This window comes from Talpa europaea (genome assembly GCF_964194135.1).
Source record: "Talpa europaea genome assembly, chromosome: 1".
Classification (NCBI taxonomy): Eukaryota; Metazoa; Chordata; class Mammalia; order Eulipotyphla; family Talpidae; genus Talpa; species Talpa europaea.
In genome coordinates this window covers 12,664,460-12,691,531 of record NC_140073.1, presented here as the reverse complement: position 1 = coordinate 12,691,531, position 27,072 = coordinate 12,664,460, and the positions used below count along the sequence as shown (strand labels likewise).

At 48.6% G+C, this 27,072-nt stretch overlaps 1 protein-coding gene across 3 annotated transcripts in view; it reads right to left on the bottom strand.

Annotated features, from left to right (window-relative positions):
• Positions 1–417: 417 nt before the first annotated feature.
• Positions 418–27,072, bottom strand: part of LRP4 (LDL receptor related protein 4) — a gene marked incomplete at its 3' end in the record, with an annotated part of 43,460 nt that continues 16,805 nt past the window's right edge. Inside the window, exons 9-38 of one of the 3 annotated variants that reach the window (XM_084228758.1) lie at positions 26,841–26,966; positions 26,516–26,650; positions 26,011–26,136; positions 25,469–25,699; positions 24,530–24,686; positions 22,687–22,904; positions 22,350–22,526; positions 21,835–21,960; positions 19,972–20,180; positions 19,720–19,801; positions 18,868–18,973; positions 18,547–18,748; positions 17,641–17,830; positions 17,425–17,556; positions 16,386–16,526; positions 15,976–16,062; positions 15,699–15,870; positions 14,630–14,792; positions 14,285–14,510; positions 13,636–13,939; positions 12,152–12,370; positions 11,859–11,993; positions 10,934–11,042; positions 9,296–9,440; positions 8,892–9,005; positions 8,342–8,477; positions 5,583–5,650; positions 4,942–5,029; positions 3,355–3,496; positions 418–750 (exon numbers count right to left, since the gene is read on the bottom strand). In XM_084228758.1, coding sequence (XP_084084884.1) covers positions 418–750; positions 3,355–3,496; positions 4,942–5,029; positions 5,583–5,650; positions 8,342–8,477; positions 8,892–9,005; positions 9,296–9,440; positions 10,934–11,042; positions 11,859–11,993; positions 12,152–12,370; positions 13,636–13,939; positions 14,285–14,510; positions 14,630–14,792; positions 15,699–15,870; positions 15,976–16,062; positions 16,386–16,526; positions 17,425–17,556; positions 17,641–17,830; positions 18,547–18,748; positions 18,868–18,973; positions 19,720–19,801; positions 19,972–20,180; positions 21,835–21,960; positions 22,350–22,526; positions 22,687–22,904; positions 24,530–24,686; positions 25,469–25,699; positions 26,011–26,136; positions 26,516–26,650; positions 26,841–26,966 — 4,799 coding nt within the window. Of the gene's footprint in view, positions 751–2,009; positions 2,055–3,354; positions 3,497–4,941; positions 5,030–5,582; positions 5,651–8,341; positions 8,478–8,891; positions 9,006–9,295; positions 9,441–10,933; positions 11,043–11,858; positions 11,994–12,151; positions 12,371–13,635; positions 13,940–14,284; positions 14,511–14,629; positions 14,793–15,698; positions 15,871–15,975; positions 16,063–16,385; positions 16,527–17,424; positions 17,557–17,640; positions 17,831–18,546; positions 18,749–18,867; positions 18,974–19,719; positions 19,802–19,971; positions 20,181–21,834; positions 21,961–22,349; positions 22,527–22,686; positions 22,905–24,529; positions 24,687–25,468; positions 25,700–26,010; positions 26,137–26,515; positions 26,651–26,840; positions 26,967–27,072 lie in introns of those variants that run through there. The other 2 variants (XM_084228759.1, XM_084228760.1) reach the window with 2 other exon arrangements.

Here is a 27,072-nt window from a genome sequence, read left to right as displayed (position 1 = left end):
CACCAGTGGGCAAGTTCTCGCAGAGACATGAGAGGCCAGCTCTGATGGGGAAGAGTGCAGTCTTGGGTCACCAGGTCTTACGGGGCAGGCGCTAAGGGCCCCAGAGCAGGGAGATAGAGCCCTGTACTGAAGCCGGCTCGTTACCAAGCCTGATTTCAGGGGGGCTCAAAATGGAGTCAAGAGGCAAGGTTCGTGGTAAAATCCAGGTCTGCCTTCTCAGATGCGCCATCATTTCTTGTGCACAGGTAGTTATGGACTCAAGTGGAAACAGCTCCCGTGGAAGGCTCGGGAGCACTGATGGGGTGGGAAGAGGCACAGGACGAGCACACAGGAAGGGGCCTGTCGTATAAGCGAGCACAAGGACCGGAAGTCCATACAGGAGAAGGAGAAGGCAGGGAGGGAAGGGAACAGAGGCTTTTAGACCTGGCTCTCCGAGGAGAGCTTGCGTTCGTGTTTCCAGCCTGTGTCTGGCAGAGAGCCCCGTCTTTCAGGAGTGGCGGCGGTGTGGACGCTGCTGCACTCAGACTGCTCCTCCTGAAGGAGCTGCTCCGTCTCCGTGTCATCTAGGGAGCCAGAGCTGGCCTGGATGGACACTGTGTCTGTCTTCATGCACACGTGATCCCGAAGCAGGCCCCCCCGGGAGCTGCGCAGTTGCTTGAGGTCATCCCACTCGGCGTCGTCCCCAGACAGGAGGCAAATTCCCTCTACGACCTTCATCTTCTCCTTGGTGTAGTTGTGGTCGGGTCCAGCCTACGGTGGACAGTGGGGAGACATGGTCACTTGGACTTGCTATAAAGGGTCTCAAGGTGAACTGAAGAAGGAAGTGGGTGGGAGAAAAACGAATGAGGAGCTCAAAGACCCCACAAACATAGGGGGAAACTTGACAGAGCAAATGTGAGGCTTTGCCTGAAAGGTGCTGCCTGGCAGGTGTTACCACACAGGGAGGAGAAATGATGGTGTCCATAGTTGGAAGTGGCATTAGCCACTCACTGGCTATGTCACTTTGGGCAAATTACTTCTTATTTCTAGAGCTCAGCCCCCACATGCAGTGTGGGGAAAACAATGGTATCCATACCTCAAAGCCAGTGGTGGTAAGGATTAAATGAAGCATGACATGGAATGCAACCTGCAGCGTGCTTGACACAGAAGACACACTAAAACGGGGTTACTGCTGTTACATTGCTACGTGGTTTATTAATGGGACAGCCATGCTGACTACATAATCAAAAGCAAGGGATGAAAGCAAGTAAATATGCATGTATTCAGGATTTTAAACAACTGTTGTGGCTACTTTATTTATAATTCACTTCTAATTTAAGGAGAAAGTATTTGGGAGGTAAGACTGGAGGGACCTAGAAAATTCTCTATTTGGTTTCTAAATGTCAAGCCACTGGGGTCCTGTAACATAACCTTTTGGAGAAGGCTACTCTAGCTCAGCTCCCACAACCCTTGGGGCTACTGCCAAGCAATCTGGGGTCGTTCCAGGGACAGCCTTAAATTCTACTCTGGCTTCTCTCTTTATGGATTCCTCAAAGGGTAGCCTTACTTCGGGTTTCTGGGGGATACCAAGCAACAGGCCACCATTGCCAGAAGAAAATGGGCCATAGCTTGGCTTGGGTTCTGTCCCTGGGATAGTGTTTCTGCCAAGACCCTGCAACTGCTATTTTCATAAGAATTCAATTGCACAGATAATTATTAAGGCTCCACCACGAGCAGGACACTTTGACGATCACACAATATAAAAAACACAGACCCTGCTCTCTGGATTGGCAACTCCCTTGATCAAGCAGAGAAAGACACAGCACACACAGCACACATGCAGGCACGCACATGCCCGTGTGTCCAGCACACCCTTCAAGCTACAGTGGGGTGAGATCAGATGCAGCGTCTTCATCACAGAGACAAGCCAGGTAAGTTAAGGAGAGGTGGAGGACATGGCAGTAGCAATTTAGGGGGACACCACTCCCTCTACAAACACATAGCAACAAGTACCTGAAATCAAGAAGAAATCAGAAGAGAAAGGGTGAAAGACTATCTGAGGGGTGAAAGAGCTGCTGAGGAAAAAGCATACAAGAGAAGAAAGAGGTCACAGAATTTTAGGTTCTAGCATGAGGACCTAATTGTGGTTCTTCTCTGGGGCATCAGACACTTCAGAACCCAAGAATCTTCCAGAGTCTTTCTCTCAAAGATATTCATTGAGAAGGGGTCTACCATGCTTAAAAGGCAAGCTGCCCCTGCAGGTTCTATTATGACTTGCAGTGGAAACTTTTGTAATGTGGGAACTCAAGGATCCAGAAAGCACATGATCATTATGTAAAGTGTATTCATTATGCACAGAGCCTGTAGGTGTGAGGACAGGTTTTGACTGTGCTAGACAGGCCAAGAGAGTAGACAATTAAGGTTTCAGAAGGGATTACTTCTGAAGAAGGATTACAGGATTTTTGAAAAAACCTGGGTCCCATTAGATTAGGAAAATATGAAATCCCAAGCAATAGATTCCTTGTGGAAACAGGACTATCTTTAGACCTAAATATTCAGCAAATAATTTTTTTCTAAGATAAAAAAAGTTGAAAGAACAAAAAGCACATAAATCTTCAGAGTTCTAGAGACATCCCTTAAGGATCTGATAAGAGGAGGGCCTCCCTGGTGGCGCAAGGGGTTAAGACGCAACCTATGAAGCTGTCCGCAGCCACTGCAGCAGGAGTTCGATCCCTGACCAGGGAGCTACCCACGTGGCGCAGCAGACCTCTCCTGTCTCACCCACTGCTCCCCTCAGCAGTGTATTTCTTCAGTCTGCCTGTTCTGCTCCCCACTCTGTCTCAGAGGTCCTCCCCCAACATCTCTGGCCTCACCCCAGTTCTTATATGCATAAGTAAATAAATCTTTTTTAAAAAAAGAATCTGATAAGAGGAGACAGCAAGAAGTCAGCCATTTCCAGCCAGAGGTGTCAACAGCTTGGATCAGAGGTTAGAATCCGGAGAGTCCAGGGGCTTTGGGTTTAGGGGGTGTTGTGTAGGAAATGTGGGGTTGTTTCAGAAAGGCACAGCCCCAGTGCAGGGGAATGTCAACTTCGGGAGGGAAAGAACCAGTGAAGCTGGGAAAATATCTCCTGGCAGAAAGGGGCACACCCCACCACATGCTTTCGGATCTAAACTTTCTGGAATCTGCTTTCTGACCTTGCTCTTACTAGGGTCCCTCAAGCTAGTCGTTGAGAGATTTCAGATCTCTCCGGAAGCCCAAATCACATTCAGTTCTTCTGGTCACTGTAACTTCCAAAATCCCTTCCTGATCTATTCAGGCAACTAGAGCATAATCCTCCCCATTCCAAAAAAAAATTTTTTTTTTAATTTTTACCTCTTTCTTGTAGCATAGTTGATTGTACATGGCTGGTTTCGGGATGGCTTCAATTTTCACTTCCTGAGTGGAAGTTCGGTAGGAGGGGTTACTGTAGGTCAGGTTCCCCATGCCAGGATCAGTTAACTTGGATTTTTTGTGTCTTTAGGAAGAAAGGTGATAAGAAATGAGTTCAGATCTTTAGGGGATAAATCCTGGGGAAGTTATAACCTGTGTGTGGTAGGCAATCTCTCCCGTGGCCCTAGTGATCCCCGCCTCCTGGTACTTAGGCCTTCTGAAGCCCCGCCCCAGGAGTGAGGATTGACCAGGTGAGTCACTTCTACTGAATAAAATACTCAAAAGTGATGACAGCAGATTAAGTTACCAAGAAACTCTGTCTTCCATCTAAGGTTGCCTTCCCTTCCTCAATCTCTCTTACTCTTGGTCTGGGGAAAGCAAGTCACCATGTTTTAAGTTGTCTTATGGAAAAGTCCACAAGGCAAGAAACCAATGATGGAGGTATACAGTAAACAGCCAGCAAGGAACCAAGAGTGTCACTTGCAGAAACCCCAAGGCCCTAGGTACACAGCAAAGATACCTTCCATTTGATTGGCAAGTGCACCTCTGAGCTGCAAGCTACATGAATGTGCCTGAGAAGCAATCCTTCCCCAGTCAAGTCTGGAGAAGAGACCGCAGGCCCAACAGATCCCTGGACTCAGCACTTTGAGAGACCTTGTGGTGAGACACCCAGCTGAGCTACCTCCAGGTTTCTGTCCCACAGAGACTGCAAGATAATAAATGGTTGTCATTGTAAGTTGCTAAATTTGGGGGTGATTTGCTGGACAGCAATAGATAACTGATACACCAAGTTTTAGCTTCAGCCCCACCTCTGCTACTTATGAGCTGGGAACGTAGTGGGTATAATCTAAACCTTCTAAGCCTCAGAGCCTCACCTGTAAAGTGAGGAAGAATAATATCTGTAGTGAAAGGTCATTGTGGCCTTGTCATTAAACAGTGGCTATTGTTATCATTAGTGGGAGCCACAGCAGCAGCAGAAAATCCTAACCTTTTTGCTGCAAGCTGTATTTAAAGCATTTGGTGGGGGAAATACATATGCATGTATATGTTTGTGTGTATGTATATGTAGGGATTATGGGTCATAAATTGAAAACTACTCATTCACTTTCCTAGGATGATCCCTACCTAGTAATGACATTAACCAATATGGCAAAAATGGTTGTATTTATGTAAAACGAAAATTATTTCCAAGTTCAGTGGTTTAAGGTAGTGTGGGAAGTGGAAAAAGCAAGGTGCTGGAGTCCATCCAAGTTTTCCCTCTTACTGTGTGACCTTGGGCAAATACCTGCTGTGTCCCCCACATCCAAGTCCCCAGGGTCCCCCTGGACATGTAAAGAGGGAACTTCTTAGGATGTGATTGGGGAAGAAGGAGTATTTAGGAAACTTCCCTTCAGCTACTCAGAGCACAGACCCAACCTTCAAATAAGGTTGGACAGAGGCTGAATCACAAGTGGTGGAACTTCAGGAGATCCCAGACATGTTTGTGATGACCAAGGAACACAAGGCCTTGAGCTGGGAGGCTAAGGTTACCTGTACAGCATCAAAGCTGTGATCACCACCAAAATCAGCAGAACACTGAGGAGTCCACCGATGACATAGCTGACATGAAGTCCTTCCCCTAGTGAGACAGAGAGACGTTAGGTAGGGACCAACAACCCTCCAGCCGTTGCAAGGGGTGCAAAGATGGGGGCTCCTTTTGTGGGTGTTGGATCCCACACCATCTGAGGATGACTGCAGGCCTCGTCTCAGAGGAGGGACCACAGAGGATGGGGTAAGGGGCAGAGAGGAAACCGCTCACTCTGCCAGCCTCTCTGATCACAGTTCCACCATTTAGTAGCCATGTAACCTGAGCAAGATGCTTAACTTCTGAGCGTGTGTTTTCTCATCATTTAAGTATGAAGAATAAATTGCTCATAGGGTTAAATACACACACTCATGCACACACAAACATGCACACACACACAAATATAGGGCTTAATAAATGCCTGACCCAGGGAAAGCACTCCATAAGTGGTAGCTGTAATGATTATTCTTTCTAATGATTTAATCTAAAAGAAGGGTTCACCAACCCCTGAACCCTGAACTCCCCGTGAAGGTTCTAGAAGATATCAGTGTAGACTTAAGATCCCTTATATCTTCCTTCCCCAAACAGTTGGGCACCCAGGGCTTACCTGGAGCAGCAGGGACGGCCTCATTGGAATGTGCACAGAGGCCCAGCTGGGCATCCTTTTCAGAGCATCTGTGGGCATAGAAAACTGAATATGAAGGCTGCTTGTATTTAGTCAAGATCTTGCTTCCCTCCACGGAAGGGGGCAAGTCCTGTGAAGGGCAGGGCAAAAGGCAATGAAGTCAGAGCATGGAAAGGGCAGGACTAGGAAATACAGAGACATCAATGTGAGTCACTGTGTTCAAGACGATACCTCATGTTGAAATGTGTTTTCACATAGGTATTCTTTGAAAAGGAATGTACTGGAAGTCTGCTGAAAGAACAGCAAGACACCAATGGTAGGCTTTATTAAGCTACCAGGGTGAGTTGGAAGAAGCTAAGCTACCAGCCAAGCAAAATTCTGATTGGATAAGGATTGTCATGAGACAGACCTCAAAAAATTGTTTTCCTTCCCTTTATTGTTACACAATGTGCAAACCACTCAGAGGGAGTATTCAGAAAATGAACTTAAAAGGCAAAGAAGATAACTTCTTTATGACATGTTACAATTAGGCCATTAAAGGCATCTCCTAAAAGGCTAGAGCAAAGCTCCAATGGTCTTAGAGCCTTTGAAACAAAGAAGCATTGAATCTTCAAATAGAACTCTGACAGTAAGAAAATAATCTGAACAGGGCTCAAAGTTTTCTAAATAAACCTGAAAGAAATCAGAGATTAATAATGATTGATAGTATTTAAAAGTTACTGAGAAAGCATATTTATATCTTGGTGCTTTTCTATCTAAACTACTCTAAAAAAAGAAAATGGGACATATAGATTGAATTTGGTCACATGCAAAACTTACAATTTTAGGGACATGAGTCTAGAGTTCTTATTTGAGATTATTACTAAATTTCTGCTTTCAGAATTGAAATCAAGTATTAATTTATCTTTTATGTTACTACTGATAATAAAAATAAAGAGACCAGTATATTATGATGAAAGAAACTCTTCTATTAGAAAAGTGTCTGTAAAGATAGACATCAAAGTACTAAGAGCAGGAAATGAAATCACTGTGTGCACTCCCATGCAGCATTATTCACAACAGCCAAGACATAGAAACAATGAAAGAGCCCATCCATGGATGAATGGATAAAGAAAATGTGCACACATGCACATGCACACACACACACACACACAGAGAGAGAGAGAGAGAGAGAGAGAAAGAGAAAGGAATATTATTTAGTCATAAAAAAGAATTAATAAGGAAATCCTGCCATTTGAAACAACATGCATAGACTTTAATGGCTTTATGTTAAGTGAAATAAAGATAAAAAGATAAATATTGTATGATCTCACCGATGTGTGGGATCTGTTTAAAAAAAAACATCTCAAATACAGAGAACAGATGGGTGGAAAGTTATGGTGGAAATTTGGGTGTTATCTCTCTATCTATCAAGACAGGCAGACAGACAGACAGATAGATAGATACTTATAAGGTAAATATGTAAATATGTCTTGGGGATGTTACAGGGTAGCACAGTGATGATGGTCAACAATAATATATTGTACATTTGAAAGTTGCTAAGGGGGTAGATCTTACAAGTTCTCAATACAAGAAAAAACTTGTAATTATGTGTGGTGATAGATGTTAACTAAACTTATTGTGTAATCATTTTACAGTATATGTACATATATCAAATAAAAAGTAGTAAGAGTAATTACATGGGCATATGGGTACTTAGTTCTTCTTTATTGCTATCTGTATTTCCAGATATTTAATGTGTAGTACACATAAAATATAATGTCATAAGAATTTCTCTGAATTGAATGTAACATCATATTTTGTCAGTTGGAAGATGTGGCTTTTTTTAAATACTCTAGTATCTCTGAAATAGGAAATGTGTTTTATAATCCATAGCATCTCACAATTGCTGTTGGTTGTTTTTTTAGATTAGCCTCTTAAGTCAGGATGATTCTTAAATTGACAGCACCTCCAATTTAATACAAGAGTATTTTATGGTTATTCTTGCTTATCTAACAATGAGGCATGTGTGTGCTTGCAGACACAACGCTCTCCTACATGCATGCACTTGAGTGTTTAGGGCCCGTATAGCTTAGGTCATCACATTCTTGAGGAAGCTCCAAGTGGTCTCACAGAGACCACAATGAGTTGGTGGCTCAGAAGTAAACTGTAGGATATGATCACATACTAAATCTGTTATGTGAGCAAATGTCATAGAGGGAAAGGCAGCAGGGGAGATACCCTCTGGGGTATCTAAAGCTGTTTGTTTTTTTTTTTAAAGATTTATTTATTCATGCATACAAGAACTGGGGTACAGGCCAGATGTGTGGGAGGGTGAGAGGATTCACCTGAGACAGAGCGGGGAACAGAACAGGCAGACGACGAAATACACTGCTGAAGGGAGCAGTGGGCGAGACAGGAGAGGTCTGCTGCGCCATGTGGGTATCTCCTCTGCTGGCCAGGATCGAACCCACGCTGCAGAGGCTGCGGACAGCTTCACAGCACTGCGCTCAACCGCCTGCGCCACCAGGGAGGCCCTTCTAAAGCTGCTCTTAAAGCTTTCTGCCCTCAGAATTGAAAAGACAATCACCTGCAAACATCTACAAGTCTAAATATCTTCTCCAGGCCTAATGAACCATTGCTGCTGGCTCATGATGTGATCTGTCTCCCATCTGCCAGTCCCAGCTAGGACCATGGTTCTCTGCCAGCAGGGGGTGGTGTTCAGATCAAAGGACCCTCAATCCCACACTGAAGCCATTTACCTTCCTTCTACATCCTCCAGAGATGTGTGGGTCCTTGTGGTAGAAGAACGCAGGGTGGTAGGCAGTGTGTTGGGTAGCACGGGGCTCCTTTCACTCTGGCTTGTAGCCCTGGGAGCTGGAGGCACCATGCCAGGTACTGGGGAGAAAAAAAAAAAAGGACTGGAGTGGGCGATGGTCCAAGAGGAGCACTGGAGAGCTTGACAAAGCACTCTTTTAGCTGCCCTAATCCTAGTCACCCTCATTAAAAACCCTTCTTAACACTATAATTAATGATTTGGTTTCTAATATTATTAGCTTTGGATTTGCTAGATGTCCACATGGTCAAGAAGAGAGAAAAATGTTGAGGCTATTAAAGGGAGCATGGAATCAGAAGACCTGAAACTTCATTCTAGTAAATTCCAGAGGACAGACAAACCCAGATCTGTGCTATTCCAAAGTCAAAACTCATTATTCCCAGCCACTCTACTGAGGGAGAGCCCCACCAGAAAGACGAAGCTGAGGCTGCTGATCCTCTGCTCTACTGATCCAAGGGGCATCCAGAACAACTCACCAAGGGAGCAGGGCTGGTCATCGGGCTCGTCAGGACAGGCACACACAAAGTCTGAGGCTCTGGCAAAGCAGAGGTGGGTGCAGCCACCGTTGTTCACACCACAGGCATTGGTCCCTGGAGGCAAAGCAAATGAGTATCTGGTCTGGGATAGAGTACCTAGTCTGGGACAGAAGTCTTACAATTTGGTACTTCTCAAAAAGAAGGAAATGCAGAGCTCCCTCACTCCCAGGTGAAAGGGCAGGAGAGGTATAACCCCCAGGGAGCTGCAAAGATCTAAGATCTTACAATGTGAACTAAAAGACTCTCCTGTGGCTCTAATTGTCTTGGTCCCTGCTAGTCCTTGGGGTGACCAGCCAAACCCACTGCTCAGGGGGGTTCAGCAGGCTTGGGGCCCAGCAGCCCACCTGTCTGCCGTTGAGGGGAGACGACAATGATGTCCATGAGGCCTTCCACATTTGCCAACACTGTCTCTTTGTTCCGGCCTGAGTACTTGTCAACACGCTGGATTGACTTGGTCTGCCAGTCTGTCCAGTAGATCCACCGGTCCTGCTACTCAACAGAGTAACCCCCAAAAAAGAAAATATTACTCAACAGTCAGACTCAGGCCCAATGTGCATGCCTCAGCATGGACATTTCACCTACGGTAATGCCCTCTTCATCTCTTATCCACTGGGTTGACTTCTGAGCATCCCCAGATACAGCATTGCTGTTGCCCAGGAAGTCTCTCTTGAGCTATGCAGATGTCACCATTCTCTCCTCCATGTTGTTCTGTGTCATGTCCTCACTTCTGCGAGTGACACTCTATGGCCATCTGTGTATATGTCTGTCTACCCTGCCAGATTAAGTTCTTTATGGACAAGACTGTATTTCATTCACCTCTCAATTTCTAGCACCTAACACTTAGTCCTCTGTTGGCTGATTGAGTGGCTCAGTGAATAAATGAGTTCCTGTACATAGAAAATTAGGAATAAGTTAGGGGAGGAGGTCCTTCTAAGGTCCCTGCTCTTCTGGATCTTTCACTCAGTGTCTTACATCAGAACTCCTGCTTATCTCTGTGGGAAGTTGCCTTCTAATGAAGGGATGCCGAGGTCTGGGAAGGGGCCATGAAGGCGGTTGCAAGGTACCCATCAGACATCCCAGGGGAAACTTGTAGATTGAAAAACGATACTCAGTATTATCCTGTAGTTTTAGAGTTGGAATATGAAAAAAAAAATGCCTATTATTAAGCCAGACCAAACCTTATGAATGGGTAGGATATAACGCAGAAAAGAGAGTGGATGTTTTTAAGAAAGCGAAAAAGATTTTTAAATGATTGAATGAGGATCCCTGTTTTGGCTCTAGATTTGGGAGATCTCCTTTTTTTCCCTTTCCCTAATAATACAGGGTCAGAACGCTCCAAAATGAAAGCTAGTACAAATGAAAAGTGAGAAATAGCATGCACTGAGTGCCACACACTGTGCTAATGCAATGTGTATAGTTCAGGAGAAATGCTTTTCAAGCTCACTTATTGTATAAGGAAGAACAGCTTAGACAAGTTCAGTATCTTGTCTGAAGTTGCAGTTACTTAATGTCACAGACAAATGTGAAGCCTAAATTGGCACGCTGGAAGTACTCAATAAACACTCACGGACTGGCTGGTTGGCTCAAAACAATGGCTCCCAGCCACTGCCACCAACGAGGTGCCTGGGCTCAGCTGCTGGGACCACAGCTTTCGGACTGATGGCAGAACTTGCTAAAATGCACAACCCTGTGTCCAACCCTCAAGAAGCAGATTCTCAAAATCCAGGACTAAGGAAGCTGCATTTTAACAAGTTCCACAGCTGATTCTGTATACTCCTGTTTGAGAGATACTCCCTCAAATGTTGGAACGTGGGAGTGATGGGGCAGGAGTAGTTGGGCACATGGTAGCAAGGCTGCAGTATACAGGAAACACCCCAAAAATGAGCTTCCATAGGCTTGCTGAGTGGCAACTAGGCTGACTTGGAAACGTGAGGAAACAACCCCATCAAGGAGGCTTAGATACCTCTCTCCTGAGCCAGTACCTGAGTGAGCGCAAAGGGGTGGGACACATGGCTGACCAAGATCTGCCGGAGCTTCCCGTTGAGGTCAGCACTCTCTATCCGGTCTAGATGAGCATCGACCCAGTAGATCCTGTGAAGGAGAGAAGGGTGGCTGCTCAAAACCCTTGCTGGGGAGCCCAACCCTTCTCCCTGAGGAGCTATCTGTTCCCTCCTCAGCTGAACTGGCAGATCCGTGAGCAGTCAAGGAGTACCCTTGGGAAGTCATTGAGTCCCACAGCTGAAGAGAGAGAGTTTGGGGCTCACATGGGGAGTCTGGAGGTGCTCTGAGGAGGGGTGGACAGTTCAGTGATCTTGGAGGAGCCACCACCCAAACTCATCTTTAACAACTCGATGATCCTTTGACTCTTACTCATTATCTAAGCCCAACTTCTTATGAATATTACAGACAGCATATCCGTCTACAAGGATCTCACAGAGGTGAAAGGAAAGTGTTCCTCTTGCCCATTCCAACTCTGTACTTGACCTTGATTCCCTTTTCTTTGAGGGCAATGAGGGCACTAGCTGCTTCAACTTCCCCTTACCCTCTTCTCTTGCCCATGAACACTTTTATTTAGATCAGGAGTCAGAAATTCCAGTCTGAAGGGATCAGGAGAGTAACAAGGCAAAAAGTCAGCCCTTAAATGGATGAAAGCAGTGGGACCAGTGATTCAGACAAACAAAACCCACCTGAGGGCTGAGGGCTGGACTCAGCAACTCCTGCTCTAAGACTATGTTCCTTCATCTTCCTCACTGCTTTTTCTTCTCCACCTATCAAGGAGCTTTCTCTCTTTGTTTTCACAACCTCAATCTCAAACATTCCCCAGCCTACCCCCACCCCCAGTCCAACCCTCTCCATCATCTTCTGCCCACCCGATTGCCAGGAAGTCGCTGGGGACAGGATTCCCACCTGCGGGTGTCGTAGTCCAGGGTAAGGCCATTGGGCCAGCCCAGGTCTGTGTTGATGAGGACCTTCCTCTCTGAGCCATCCAAATTCGCCCGCTCAATCTTGGCTATGTGGCCCCAGTCTGTCCAGAAGAGGTATCTAAGACACAACAGGACCGTCATCACCAAGGCATAGGAAGATGGCAAGCAGAGGTTGAGAGAACACAGAGGACCCCACAAACAGAAGGGTATTCTTTTAGGGTTTCTCTTCCCCAGGCCCATCGTCCCTGGGCCTCTTTCTTGCTGGCCCTAACATACCCCTTCCTGGGGAAGACAGCAATGGCCCGAGGCTCATCCAGGCTGTTGTTGATCAGCACTTTGCGACAAGAACCATCTAGCCTCGATGCTTCAATGGTATTTCGGCCCGTGTCTGTCCAATAGAGATTCCTGGCCACCCAGTCCACTGCCAGCCCATCGGTGGTCTTTAGCCCGCGGCCGATCACTGTCTCCATGTTGCTCCCATTCAGATCTGCTCGCCTTCAAAAACAGCCATGGATTGGACAAGTGACCAGATGGTTAAGCAATAGTCAGAAACCCTTTGAGCCATAGTACCAAAACTGAACTTCATATGGCAGAGAACGAGTATCTGTCAGTACATTCCTCAGTATCTAGCATAGTAGGTACTCAAAACATTTGTAGAATTAATGAATAATTCTCTTGGGAGGACAGAGTGTTCCCTGCTGCAAATAGTTTAGACCCTTGTCTTGCCAAAAGGGCCCCTTAAAGAAGAGACAGGGCTTGCTGGGAGGTGATTATAAGAAAGGTAAATTAGTCCAAATTTACCTGCATTTATTTATTTTTTTTTTTATTTTTTTTTTTTTTAGATTTATTTATTCATGCATACAAGAGCTGGGGCACAGGCCAGAGATGTGGGTGGTAAGAGGATCCACCAGAGACAGAGCAGTCAGAGTGACTGAAATACACTGCTGAGGGGAGCAGCAGGCAAGACAGGAGAGGTCTGCCTCCCCATGTGGGTTTCTCCCTGGCTGGCGGGGATCGAACTTGTGCTGCAGAGGCTGTGGATCACTTCATATTGTGGTGCTTAACCCCTTGTGCCACCAGGGAGGCCCTGCATTTATTTATTGAAGTCCAACACCAGGGAATTCAATCTCAGGATTGGGGGTTGGTCACAACCACTGGGCTTTTATGAGCTAGCTCTGCTCACCTGCCCCCAGCACAAGAGTCTAACACATGCCTCAGGGACAGCAAAGGGGAATGCCCTGTCCTGTGTGAGAATATCTGCCATGGCAAACTCCTCTTAGCAAGGCATCATAGATTTCAGTTGAGTCAGGATAAAACACTTTAAGAATAATAAAAATAAAATAAAACTATATAAAAAATAAAACAAAGCAAAAAACCAATCTTGTGAACAATCACAAGCCTTGGCATTTGGCCAGGGCTCCCAGATTATATGGCAGGTACTAGGGCTAGCGACACGACCTTGCATCAGTGAGTCCTGGGGGTGCTTGAGTGCTCCCACAGAACTCAGTGGTAGGGATAGGCTTTATCTGCTATGGTTTGTTTGTTTTGCATGCTGGGCTTCTATGCATCTTTAAATAAATAAATACACAAAAAAGGCTGGAATCTGCTCTATGCAATAACACTACACAGCAAACGAGTCAGAACTCACTATTTAAGTTGCCAAATGGCTCCGTCCCATTAGAGGGCCACACAGACCATAATCTCACCCATCAGGATCAGAGGCAGGTCAGTGCCCTCCGGGGGTTCAGGAAGACTCATACCTAATAACATCCAGGAACACATCTGTGTAATAAACCTTCCCTTCCACACTGTCGTAGTCCAGGGAGATGACGTTGTTGAGCTCGGGGACAGGGATGTGCACGTCTGTGTGGTCGCTGGTGTCCAGAGAGATCCTCCGGATAGAGCCACGGCTGGAGAAGAGCAGGTAGATCTCAGGAGAGGGATCGCAGGTCTTCCCATCGCCCTTCAGCTGGATGCCGGTAGGGCAGGCACAGGAGAAGCCGGAGGGCCGAGGCAAGCAGAGGTGGGAGCAGCCGCCGTTCCTCAGGCCGCATTTGTTAAAACCTGGCAATGGGAGAGAGAGAAGCAGGAGCTTGACACCCAGACAGGAAAGCTGTCTGAGTCTTACAAGGGCTCTAGTTTCTGGTGCCTGCTTATCTGCTATTGTAAATGGCAGGATTCAGTGGCTGGCAGGGAAGAAGCAGATGGATGAGTGCTTAGACAGTGACAGCATCATGCAGTTATAATACCCGCTGACCCAGAGGGTACACCCGATCCTGGAACGGGATTGAGGAAAGTCCCTGGTGCTCTGACTGTAAAGGGAGCTCTGGGCCCTGGATATACCCCTGATGCTGAGATGCTCTCAGAAAGCCAGAGGCTCTGGCTCACTGCCTGAGGGCTTCTTCTCACCCAGTGGCTGTGTCCGGTCCACAGCCTGGATGTCCATGAGGCCTGGTAGGTTGGACCTCACCAGGATGACATTGCTGCCAGTACCCTTGTCAGCGCGATGGATGCTGCGTGTCTGCCAGTCAGTCCAGTAGATATAGGAGTCGAGCAGGGTGAGGCCGTAAGGGTGTTGCACGGGTGACACCAGCGTATGCCGATGGGCACCATTCAGGTCTGCAGCCTCGATGCGCTGCAGAGGAAGGGGAGGGAAGGGATGGCTGTCAGCAGACTGGCAGCCTCAGTAGAGATTCCAAACAGCCTCTCTGATCTTCCCAGGATTCCGGGAGGCAGCAGGAGTGGGACTCTCACTTCTGTGTGGGCATCAGCCCAGAGCAGCTGGGCGCTGGCCTTGTCTACAGTCAGTCCATTGGGCCACCCAAGGTTGTTGTTGATGAGCACGGTCCGGTCCGAGCCGTCCATTCCCGACCGTTCCAACTTGGCGTTCTCCCCCCAGTCTGTCCAGTACATGAACCTGGGCAAGAAAGAGGACTCGCTGGCTACTCCCACAGCTACTGTATCTTGTGGATATTTGCAATCTGCAAAACACTGTGCAAAGTATTTTACATGCAAAAAGGGGAGCTGTTGTATAAGCGTGCAAGAGTTCCAGATCTATGAGATGAAAAGTTCTAGAGATCCATTTCTCAACAACGTGAATATACTTAATATCATTAAATAGTACACTTAAAAGTGATTAAGGTGGTAAATTTTAAGTTTTGTGCTTTTTTAAAAAAGATTTATTTTTATTTATTTATGCATACAAGAACTGGGGTGCAGGCCAGATGTGTGGGGGGTGAGAGGATTCACCAGACACAGAGTGGGGAGCAGAACAGGCAGATGGACTGAAATACACTGCTGAGGGGAGCAGTGGGTGCGACAGGAGAGGTCTGCTGCGCCATGTGGGTTAGCTCCCAGCCTAGGGATCGAACTTATGCTGCCGTGGCTGCCTGATAGCTTCATAGTGCTGAGACCTAACCCCTGGTGCCACCAGAGAGGCCCTATTTTGTGCTCTTCATAATGAGAAAAAAGCAAAAGTTCCTTGTGTGCATTCTCTTTCTTAACCCTCACAAGGGCCACAAGGCTTGCATTTTCACTGTCACTCATATTTTACAGGTTAAGAGAGCTGAAGATCAGAGGGAGGTTGAACCCTAGACCCAAAGTGTTAGATGCACCTAATTAGTGGTGAGAGAACTGGAATCCTGGATTCCCGAACCTCAGGCTCATGCTTTCAGCCTCTAAACTATGCTGTCACTGGGAGTAGACTATCCCAGGAGTTCAGTCTAGGTATTTGAAGCATGCTGGCTCTCCCTGTCTCCTTTACCCCCTCCACAGCCCCACTCCTGGCCCATCCTCTATCCTGTGCCATGGAGCTGGCTCTCACCCCATCTCGTGGTACAGGACAATGGCCCGGGGGCTGTCGAGGTTCTGCCACACCAGCACTTTCCGCATGGACCCGTCCAGGTTGCCCACTTCAATCCGGTTGGTGCCTGTGTCTGTCCAGTATACTTTGCGGCCAATGGCATCCACTGCGAGTCCATCTGTGGTCTGCAGCCCTGCAGGAAGTCAAGAGAGCACACTGGCTCCTGCCTTTAAACAGATGGGTTATTTCCCCAGCTCTGGAGCCAGACAGGTGGCCCTGGGCTGGGAGGAAGGCCCACCTGTGGTGATGATGTCCTCGTGCAGCGAGCCATCCAGATTGGCACGGCTGATCCTGTGCAGCGTGCTGTCCGACCAGTATACTTTTCCTGGAAACAGAAGGCTGGCTAAGCCTGGACCCGCGCCTCCCGCAAAGGGACACACACAGTAGACTCACACCTTACAGGTTTGGGCAAACCCTAGCTCAGGAAATTGGGAGTGATGTGGAAAGATCCTAACAGGACAGCTCTTGGCAGAGATGAGGAGGAAGGCCCTGAACTGTGCCTCACAACCAGAGAGGAGGTGCTACAGAGACAGGGGCAAGGGCTTTCCAGAGCACCTCAGGCTCTTAGTGGGAGGCAAAGGTGGTAGGAAAGGAGGGACAAAGTTGCTGCAGACAGGGACAGAAGGCAGGTGAGACGGGGTCACAAACCTTCCTGGGGGTCCACTCCGATGGCAATGGTGTTCTTCATGGTGATGTTGACCGGTACCACCACATCGGCAAAGTAAGGGATGTCTAAGGAGACCATGCGTATGTCTATCCTCCTGGCGAAGATGAGGAAACTGTTCATGCCTGCCCGGGGGAAGGGGAGGAAAGAGGACGTCACTCTAGCCCGGCCTTTAAGAGGAGGTGGAGTAAGCCAGACTCAAGTTCTTGCCCTGCTCCTGAGAGTTTCTAGTTGCATGATCTGGTGCAAATTATTTAAATTATTTACGCCTCAGTTTTATCATCTGTAAAATAAGGACAATGACAGGGTAAATGGTAAAAAATTAAAAGGGATCATGGACCTAAAGCACTCAGCCCTGGGGACGGCATAGCCATAAATGGGAGTGCATTGTCATTATGGTGGAGACTCTTTTCAAATGACCCTTCACCATGAAGTTCATGTTAAAGAGGACCTTTCCCACAACCTGGGAGGACAATGTAAGCTCCTTTCTCACCCAAATGCTGTGGGAAGTTAGGGTTCGAACACAGCCTATGCAGCATCTCCTGGGGAGAAGCACTGACTTCCAACATCTGGACATCAGGACCTGCTTCCGGGACCCTCCAATTAAGATTGTCACATAGGTCATGCTCTTTGCAAAAGTGCCACATCCAAGGGAGGGACCATTACCTTGTACTATCATTTAATATTATTATATCGAGTTGGGCATTTAAAACTAAAGTGACTTGTTCTAACCAAATCAGTATATTATGATAATCTTCCAACAGATGAAAGTAAAGTATCTGAAGAAAAGTATCTTTTTTCTAATATGCATGAAGACACCATAAGAACTAGTTGGACCTGCCTCTAATCCTGTCCTCCTGCTCCCCTGGGCCTCCTCACTCTTCTAAAAGCCTGTGTCTCCCCTAAGCCTCTAGAATCACCAGGATTTGTGGTGTTTCAGACTACCACGGCGTCCCCTTGCAGGAAAGGGTGCCACTGCCCCTCCTGGCAAGACTCAGCCAGGTCCGTGATGCTTAGACTCACCTGGTGAACAGGTCTTGCCATCAGGCATCAGGTTGATGCCCGTGGGACAGGTACAGCTGAAGCTGCTTGGAGATGGGGACCGAAGACACAGGTGGCTGCAGCCGCCGTTCCCCATAGCACATGGTGTGGACACTGGGTAGGGAGGCGGGGATTAGTAAGGAGGACTAAGGCAGAAGACGGCCAAGGAGAAATCAGAATAGACCAAAGATTGCTCACCAGGGGGCCGCCGGCGGTGGAAGACATGGATGTCCATGAGGTTCTCCAAGTTCTCCTGCAGGGTCTCTCGATCCAGCCCCGTAAGTCGGTCGGCACTCTGGATGCTCTTGGTCTGCCAGTCAGTCCAATAGATGCGCTCACCATAGAGGGTCAGCCCAAACGGGTGGGGGAGCTGGCTTCCGATCAGCACCTGCCGGGGCCCCAGCACTTGTATCAGCCCCAGCTGGGTCTGACAGTACAGAGCAGGGGTCAAGAGCTTGGGCAGGGAGTTCAATGCAGCTCTGCCACTACCATCTGCTGTGTGACCTTGAGCAAGAGCTGGTTATAAAATCTCTCTGAGCCTGACAGTCCATGATGTGAGCATGTCAGTGCCTGGTTCCAAGGGCGGTGTGACCACTATAAACGATCATGCACTATTTCCCTAAAATCTCAAAGTATCTCTGCACAAATCACTTTAATAGTTAAAAAAGGTACAAGAAGCAACTTTACAGTGGACACCACCTTGACAATGCCATCAATGTTGTCATCGACAAAATGAGACCAGCTGTCACTGGGCCTGCTGGTGAGAGACCCTGAGCAGCTCAGGACAAGGCATCCCCTTGTGCGGTGTTGCTGCCTCAAACCCTACATCTCATCACAAGGAAACATCAGGCACATCGAGGGATTCTTTTCTATATGATAATTGCCATTTATTTTTTTCAATAAAAAATATTTCAATCCCTAGCTTCTTTTCATTGTCTAGCAGTAGGGCCCCTGTACCCTGGAGGACAGTCACAGCCTTAGAGAAATAGCACATACTCCATGCTGGTTCCTTGGTGGGGCCCCCAGACCCTGTCCATTGCCAGTCAGGGAGTGCTACCTGGACGATGTCAGGGCCATGGGGGGACATCTACTCACCACACTTACCTTCCTCTTGCTGCCATCCAGTCCAGCAAATTCAATGGTCTTCATGCCGGCATCAGCCCAGTACAGCCGCTGGGACCCGTAGTCGATGGCTAACCCATTAGGCCAGGTCAGATTAGAGGAGATGATGACCTGGCGACCCGAGGCATCCATGCCCGCTCGTTCAATCTTGGGGCTGGCACCCCAGTCAGTCCAATACATGTACCTGGGCACAGTTAAGGGAGGTCTTACAAGGTTTCCTGTAAGACCATGTGACTCCCGCTAACCTCCAGCACTCAGGTCTGGAGCACAGATAGAATTCATCCCAGAGGGGGAGGTGCTCACCCGCCCATGGGTTCCACTACGATGTCCCGGGGACGGTCAAGGTTTTCCCAAATGAGGACTGTCCTCATGCTGCCATCTGTGTTTGCCACTTCAATCCGGTCTGTCCCTATCAAGAAATAGGAGGCAAAGATCTTAACTTTGTTCTTGGTCACTCACTCTACCTTCTGCGCCCAGTAGGGTGCACGGCATGCAGTAGGTGCTCAAGAAATATTGTTATTGATATACAAATGGATAGTGAACTTCAAGGAAGTTCCCATTCTGATCAGTCCCATTCTGCAAAGAGCAAGCCTTCTTGAACACAAGCAACTCACTCTGTCCTGTAATGTAAGGCAATGCTTCTCAAACTTCAGTATGGCACAAGAATCAGATAGTTTGTTCAATTCAGATTCCTTAACTTAACCCACAAAGATTCTGCCTTGGCAGGTTTGCAGTAGGGCCCAAGAATTTACATTTCTAACAAGTCCCGAGGTGACACTGACACTGCTGGTCCAGAGACCACACTCTGCGTAGCTCTGGCTTACCAGTCCCCTAGCCTTCCACATTCGCCTGGTTAATAGAAATATTTTACCAAGACAGTGATGGAAGGAAAACCACAGGCCAGAGTTTTGTTTATCAGAAATGCCTCACAAAATTCTCAAGCATTTAGCTACACAGCAGAGGTCGCTGCCATTTGATTGGCAAATACCAAATCCTCAAATGTGCAGCTCTGAAGCAGCCCCACCACTTCTGACCTACCCAGGACTTTGGGTCAAGATGAAAGTGATCAAGGAGGAGCACTGGGACCCTTCTACTGAGGACAGGATTTTAAACGTGGAATCCCAGAAAGCCAGGTCATAACTGCCCTATACATACCCGCATCTGTCCAGTACAGCTTGTTGGTGACCCAATCAATGGCCAGGCCTGCTGGGCTCTCCAAACTGGTATCCACTACCACCTGGGCACGAAGCAAAGCTGTATCATCAACTGAGTTTACACCCCAACTTTGGGGCCCAAACTCCACCAATTCTCAGGCTGGCAAAGGTAGGAGAAGCCCTGACCCAGGAGAGAGTGGTTCCCACCCTCCACCTCTGCCCTCCCCAAGGGCTGGGTCCACACGGGCCCTACCTCCTGTCCTGTTCCATCCCACTTGGCCCTACTGATGGTGTCAGTGCTGACATCCGTCCAGTACACGTGGTCATCCCGGGAGTCCCAGTCAAGGGCCACAGCACTGCGCACGTCAGCCAGTGGGATGACATCGTCGGACAGGTCCTCTGTGTCGAAGCTGATCCGACGGATGTCCATCCTTCGGGCAAAAAGCAGGAACTTGTCAAGACCTGATCAAAGGCCGAAAGGGGTCTTCTTTTAATGCTCTAAATCCAAGAACAGTGACAGACACAGATGCTCACCTGTGTGACATCTGGTTCAATCACACTTCCTGGGACCTGGGACCTTCTACCTGTATCACCTCAGGCCCCAGGAGCAATGGGCAGCCCGTGCTGGCAGAATCAGACTTTAGGACCAAATGGGCTCTACCCAGGGTCTGGCGCTACAGCCTGTGTGTCTGTCGCTGCAGCTCAGCTTTCCTCTCCTCTTACTTGCTCATCTCTTCCAGGGCCCTGCGGCATCACTGTCAGTCCCACCCAGGACCTCTCTGACTTCCTGTCTGCTTCTGTGTCTGCTGCTTCGCTCCCACTGCTAGATCCCTCCCTCTTGCACCTTTCTTCACAACATTGGCCAATACAGACTATTTAAGGAGCACTTACTCCTTGCTAGGCACCAAGTTTAGTGCTTTTCTTGCTTTGTGTCTTTGATTCTCACAGCAACCCTTTGGGGTTCAGGTTATTATTTCATTTTCTAGATGAGCAACGCTGAGACTAACAGAAGTCAGTAAGTGACCCAGGATCCCCTGGCTACAAAGCACCAAAATGGGGATTTGAACTCAGGCCTGACACCAAGCAGGAGCTATGGCCCCTCCCCTACACAGCTTCTTCCCAGCGGGCTCTTCTCCAGCCCAGGTCTGTCTGAATATTTCCCAGTGTGCTTCTCTGCCTAGAAAGGTACTTCCTGCCTACCTGTCCAGCTCTTCTTTTAAGCTCAGGGAAAGCCAGAAGGGAAGCGCCTGGGGAAATGCATCTTAGGCAATATGGGAAGCACCAGGCACAAGAGACTGCAGGAAACTAGGTTCTGGAGCAGTGTGTGTGGGATGAATATTGCCCCTATTCCTCTGGACAGTTTCCCTAACCTCACTCTTTGGAAAGGACCCAGGTCCCAAGAGAAATTTGATTTTAACCAGGGATAAAAGGGCCAGTGGGTACACAGTGGTCAACCAGAGCAGCTGCTAAAGTGTGAGGAGTTGCTTCAGACCCCTTGCCTGGAGGTCTAGGCCTGGACCATTCTCTGGACTCCTCTTAGGAAAAGTCACCTGTGACTCTGAGCTAGACAGGGCCACTCTCTTGAGGTGATACCCCTGGAGGAGCGCCAAAGAAGCCAAAGTAACAGCTTGGGGAGCGACTCTTTTTGTGTTTATGTTTTAGACACATTTGTGCTGGGCCTGAATTTACAGAATATCAGCTGAAGTCCCAAGCTTGACTCTGTCTCAGGGGCTGGAAGAAAGTCTATAACAGGGTGAGGCTGAAGGTAAAGAGGTAGGAAACCATTTTCCTATTTTCTAGGAATAGGGAATCCTCTTTGTGCAAATCTCTTGCTGCCTACAGAGAAAGCATCCTACCTGATGAAATAAGCTCAAGCCTGGTTGCAGGTGTTCATCCTTGACTGGGTGCTTCACTGAGCTCCAGCCAACTACTGCTGAGCCCTCAGCCCTTAGCTTCAATATAGAGGCCTTCAACCTCATAAGTGGTCCCTGTTTGGGGATTCCTGAGAAGCCTGACTCTTCCCCATCATAGGCAACTCCCCAAACTCCTATCTCTTATTCCACCACCCACCCTTACAAGGCACAGCCACTGAGGCAGGTGCCCTAGACCCACTTACTTTGGGCACAGGCGTGGCTGCTGATCTTGCGGAAGCCAGTGGGGCAGGCACAGGTGTAGTTCTGGCCACTGGGAAGACACAGGTGGGTGCAGCCTCCGTTGTTGTCCCCACAGCGGTTTTTCCCTGCTCAAAGAGCCCAGAGCAAGAGGGTCAAGAAAGAGCAAAGGTTGGCAAAGGAGGCCCCAAGGTTAGTGAGCATGGGTTTAGCTACTGTGTCAGCTCCCTGGACGGGGGAACAATGTCTTATTATTTTTCAGCTCCCAGCTGCAAGCACGGGAGTTACCTGGTATACCGGCAATGCCCCATAAATGCTGATACAAATTAGACCTAGAGAGACTCTCAATGCCTTCATGGGTGGTGATGCTGCACCATCCTAAATGTCCAGCAGGGGGCGGGATAAGCCCATGTCATAGCAGACCTCAACTTTCCCCACCAGAAACAAGGGCCATGGTAACAGGTGCAGGGAAAGTTCTCTGGGGCACTAGCAGAGGCTCACCAGGAGGGCAGTTTTTTACCTGCAGGCTGGCGCTGGGGATGCAAGGTGTGGATGTCCATAGGGAAGTGGAGTTTGTTGCGAATGATCTCTTGGTTCTTGCCAGTAAATTTGTTGGCACTGTTGATGCTTTTGGTGTGCCAGTCTGTCCAGTACAGGCTGTCTTCAAACACCGTGATGGCAAAGGGATGTGGGAGGCCTGGTGAAAGTCCAGGAGGATCTCAGTCCTGATGTGGTCTGCCCCAGCCCCTGGGCCTAGGCCTGGCAACTGCACAGACCTCATCTTTTGCCAAGACTCCCAGGGGCCGGGACAGGGAATGGAGGATAAGAAATGAAGGAGAGTGTATGAAGGGCCTCACCCTGGCTAATGACAGCCTTGCGGTGACTCCCGTCCAGGTTGGCCCTTTCGATGACGTGATGCTTAGCATCCACCCAGTACATGCGGCGTCCGGCGTAGTCAATGGTGAGGCCATTGGGCCAGAAGAGATGGGTGTCAGCAATGATACGGCGCCCAGAGCCATCCATGCTGGAAGCCTCGATGCGGGGGGTGTTGCCCCAGTCTGTCCAGTATATGGTACTAGGGAGAGAAAAAGCAACTGAGAGGCAGGCAGGAGAGTAATCAGGCAGGGGGCTTTTATTCATTAAACCAGGGAACTCCAGCTGGTAGGAGACACATCCTGTTGGCCCACTGAGTGTTTTTTAAATATTTGAATTCAAATGTCTCTACGTAGGGCATTTATTCATTTAACAAACAAATTATTTTGGCGTATCTGCTATGGGCAGGACATGCATACACACACACACGCACACACACACACACTCATACACTCACAGTTATTCTAAAATAACTGACCTACAACTGCAGGATCTTAGGGGACACCCCCCACCAATTGACTGCACTTGATTTTTAAGTCACATGCTAAGGACTTCCACTTCAGAAGATTTTTCTTCTAATAATAACAATTACTATTAAATTTTTATTCTGGGGCCTCCCTGGTGGCACAGGGGTTAAGTATCAGAACTATCAAGCTGTTGCCAGGCACTGTGGCATGAGTTTGATCCCCGGACAGGGAGCTGACCCACATGGCACAGCACACCTCTCCGGTCTCACCTGCTGTTCCCCACTCTGTCTGCTAAATCCTCTCACCCCCCACACCTCTGGCCTACACTCCAGTTCTTGCATGGATAAATAAAATACATCTTTAAGAAAATTTAAAAAAATTTTTATTCTGGGCTAATAATAAAAATACTAAATACTAAAACACCTCATTTAGGGTGAGTGAAGTCAGTGAAGGAGGTCAAAAGGTACAAACTCCCAGTTATAAAATAAATAAATCACAGGATAAAATGTACAACATGGTAACTATAGTTAATTTTGCTTTTTTGAAAATTTGAAAGTTGCTAAGAGAGATTTTGAAAGTTCTAATCTAAGAAAAAATTGTAACTATTGCATGCTGAAGAACATTAACTAAACTTACTGGGGTGATCATATGGAAGTGCAGGTAAACTTCATTTTCTTGCACTTTGCAGATATTACATTTTTTTTTTTAACAAATGGAGGGGCTGGTGGCAACCCTGAGTCAAGCAGGTCTTTTGGTGCCACCTCTCCAACAGCCTGTGCTCACCTCGTGTCTGTCACACTTAATTAGGGTGTATACATTGTTTTATTAGACATAACGCTCTTATACACCTGATAGACTACAGTAAGGTGTAAATATAACATCGAGTATAAATGTGGCATCAAGAAACCAATATCTTCATGAGACTGGCTTTATGGCAGTAGTGGCTTTATGCCCAGGGTCTGGCATAGCACTGGCAATGCCACCTCTGGGCCTGTGCCTGTATATGCAAGTACTAAATCATCATGCCACGTGGCTCAAACTAATAGAATGTTATGTGTAAATTATACCTCAATTTAATAATTGCACGCAACGTAATCTTCACTCAGCTATCGGGTAGGTATGTTTCTTTTCTTAACCACCCATTTAGAAATGAGTAAACAGAGGCAGAGAGAGATGAACTATCCTAAGACCACACCCGCCGGTGACTGCAGAGCCAGGACCAGAATTCAGCAGCGCCTACAGGCAGAGTCCATGCTGTCCTCACCACGCTGAAGATGACCGCCATTTAGGGGGCCTGGGTGGGCTGGGAATTGTCCCTACAGACTGCAAGAGAGATTTGGAAGCTTGAGAGACAACTCACCCGTCCATGGGGTGTAATGCAATGGCACGGGGCTTCTCCAGGTTCTGCCACAACAGCACCTTCCGGTGGGCCCCGTCGAGGTTGGCCACCTCGATCCTTGATGTCCCCGAGTCAGTCCAGTAGAGTTTGTCATGAACCCAGTCTACAGCCAGGCCACCTGGTGGAGGGAGGCATTTCAGCCCAGGTCCCTCTGTGCCAAGCTCTTACACAAAGTGGTTCCCTGGGCCAGGCATTGTTCTACCCTCTTCACATGTAGTAATTCAAGCCATTATCACAACCACTTGGAAGCTGGGTACTATCACCCCCATGAAGATGAAGAAACCGAGGCACAGAGAAATCAAGGTCAGGCAGTCCTCACAGCCAATCACCTCCCACTGCTTGAATTCTGGCTCCTGGGCCCCAGCCCGGCTCCCTCCTGGACTGGCTTGGGGTTGCAGCAGCAATTTGCAGAGCCACCCAGACACCCCATGAGCATTAAAGTCAGATGTGCCCATACCTGATCCTACCCAACATCACTCGCCCATTGAATAGCCTGAGGTTGCAAATGGAGCTGTGGGTTAAGTCTATAAACACTAAGGTATATCACCTGAGTCCATCAGAATAGTCTTTACAAATAAGCAATCAAGACCAAATTCAGGATTAAGCGGGACACTAAAGGGCCAATAGAGAAGTGTCACAGCCGCCCACCCATCTCGAATTTGAATTGTTACCTTCAGAAAAAATGATCTCATTATTCTCACTGATTAAGTTCAGTGAAAAGGAATTGTTACAAATCTGAACCTATAACATTAACATAAACAAACCAGTTTTCAATATGAACTCTATCCAAGATTCCACTGGAAGAAAAGGATGATGGACTGCCCCAGGCCGGGCGACCCCAGCAGGTTCCCTGCACTGCGGCTCTGCACACAGTGTGGCCCGGCCCGCACCACCCCCTACCTGGGCTCTCCAGCCCCGTCGACACCACCTCCTCCACGTTGCTGCCATTGAGGTTGGCCCTGAGAATCCTGTCCAGGGTGACGTCGGACCAGAAGACGAGCTCGTGCCGGTGGTGGAAGTCGAGGGCGATGGCGTTCTCCAGGTTGTTGAGCAGCAGCGTATACTCGGAGCGGTGCGGCAGCACCTGCCGGATGTCGATGCGGTTGGCGAACAGCAGCACAGGCTCTGGCCCTGGCAGAGAAACGAGCTGCACTGGTACCCATCGCAGGCACCCCCACCTCCTCGCTGCCCAGCTCGGCCGTCCTGAGCTAGTGGCGTCAGCATTAGAAGAGTGGGAGCCTCCGAGATAAACTCTCCCACCCACCTCACTGCACCCCAGCACGACTTTTCTTAGGGTTCAAAATGGAGCAATGTGGAGCTCAAAACTCCATTCTACTAATATACTCACTTCTAGACCTGTCAGCAAATCCCCCAGCACTGGGACCCCTGGCTGTCTCTATGCCCGGTCTGCAGCCCGCCCCACCAAATGCCACATGCTTTACCCAGAGCTTTGCAGCTGCGCCGGTCAGGCCGGAGCTCGTAGCCTGCTTCACACCAGCACTGGAAGGCTCCTTCACTGTTGCTGCAGCCCTGGCTGCAGTACCCCTCCTCGGCACATTCGTTCACATCTGCAAGGACCAACTGGGTCAGGCAGCCTCCCTCCTACTATCCTCTCTCCCCAACTCCCAGGCCTAGCTGCTTTCCAGCCCACTTACCCATCTTCTTCCCAGCCCTAGAACCAGTGGCCAAGGGCCCCAAGATCAGGCCACGTGGGCCAGAATCCCAGTTCTGCTACTTGCCAGCTCTGTGGCCTTCGGTCAGTTATTTAACCTCTCTAAGCTTCAGTTTCCCCATCTGTGAAATGGGAGGGACCATCCCCACTTCTTAGGGTTACTCTGATGATGAGTGAGATCACGTCTATCAATTGCCTGACCCAAGGAAACACAGTGGTCTCTCAGCTGCCCCTGCCCAGCATCCTGGCCTGCTCCAGACCAGGCCCCAGCTCACCCTGGCACATGCGCCCGTCCTCGGTGAGCCGGTAGCCCGTGTGGCAGGTACATTGCACTGCCCCCCGCACCATCTGGCACTTCTGGGCACAGCCGCCGTTGTTAACATTGCAGTTCTCCTCACCCGTCCGGGGCCCTGTGCCAGCCAAGCCAGAGATGGGAGTTGAGCCCAGAATCCTCCCCCAGACAGCCAATTTGGCATTCTACCTGGACCACGAAGAACAGCTCCCGAGGCTGCGAGAGTCCCCAGGGAAGATTCTTTTTGCCCCGTATGGGTGGGGTTCGGCCGCCAACCATGGGCCAGGCCCGCCCGCCGGGGCACTTACGGCAGTGCTGCTGCGGGCTCTCATCGCTGTTGTCCCCGCAGTCATCAACCCCGTTGCACAGCTTCCTCTGCCCTATGCAGCGTCCGTTCCAACACAAGAACTGGTCTGAGGCACACTGCGGGCTTCCTAGAGGAGGGTGGGTGGGGGTGGAGGGACCAGAGCCAGGTCAGGGCAGGGCAGGGCTTGGGTCAACCAAAGGAGGGGAGCCTGTCATTTTCTAGGGCAAGCTGAA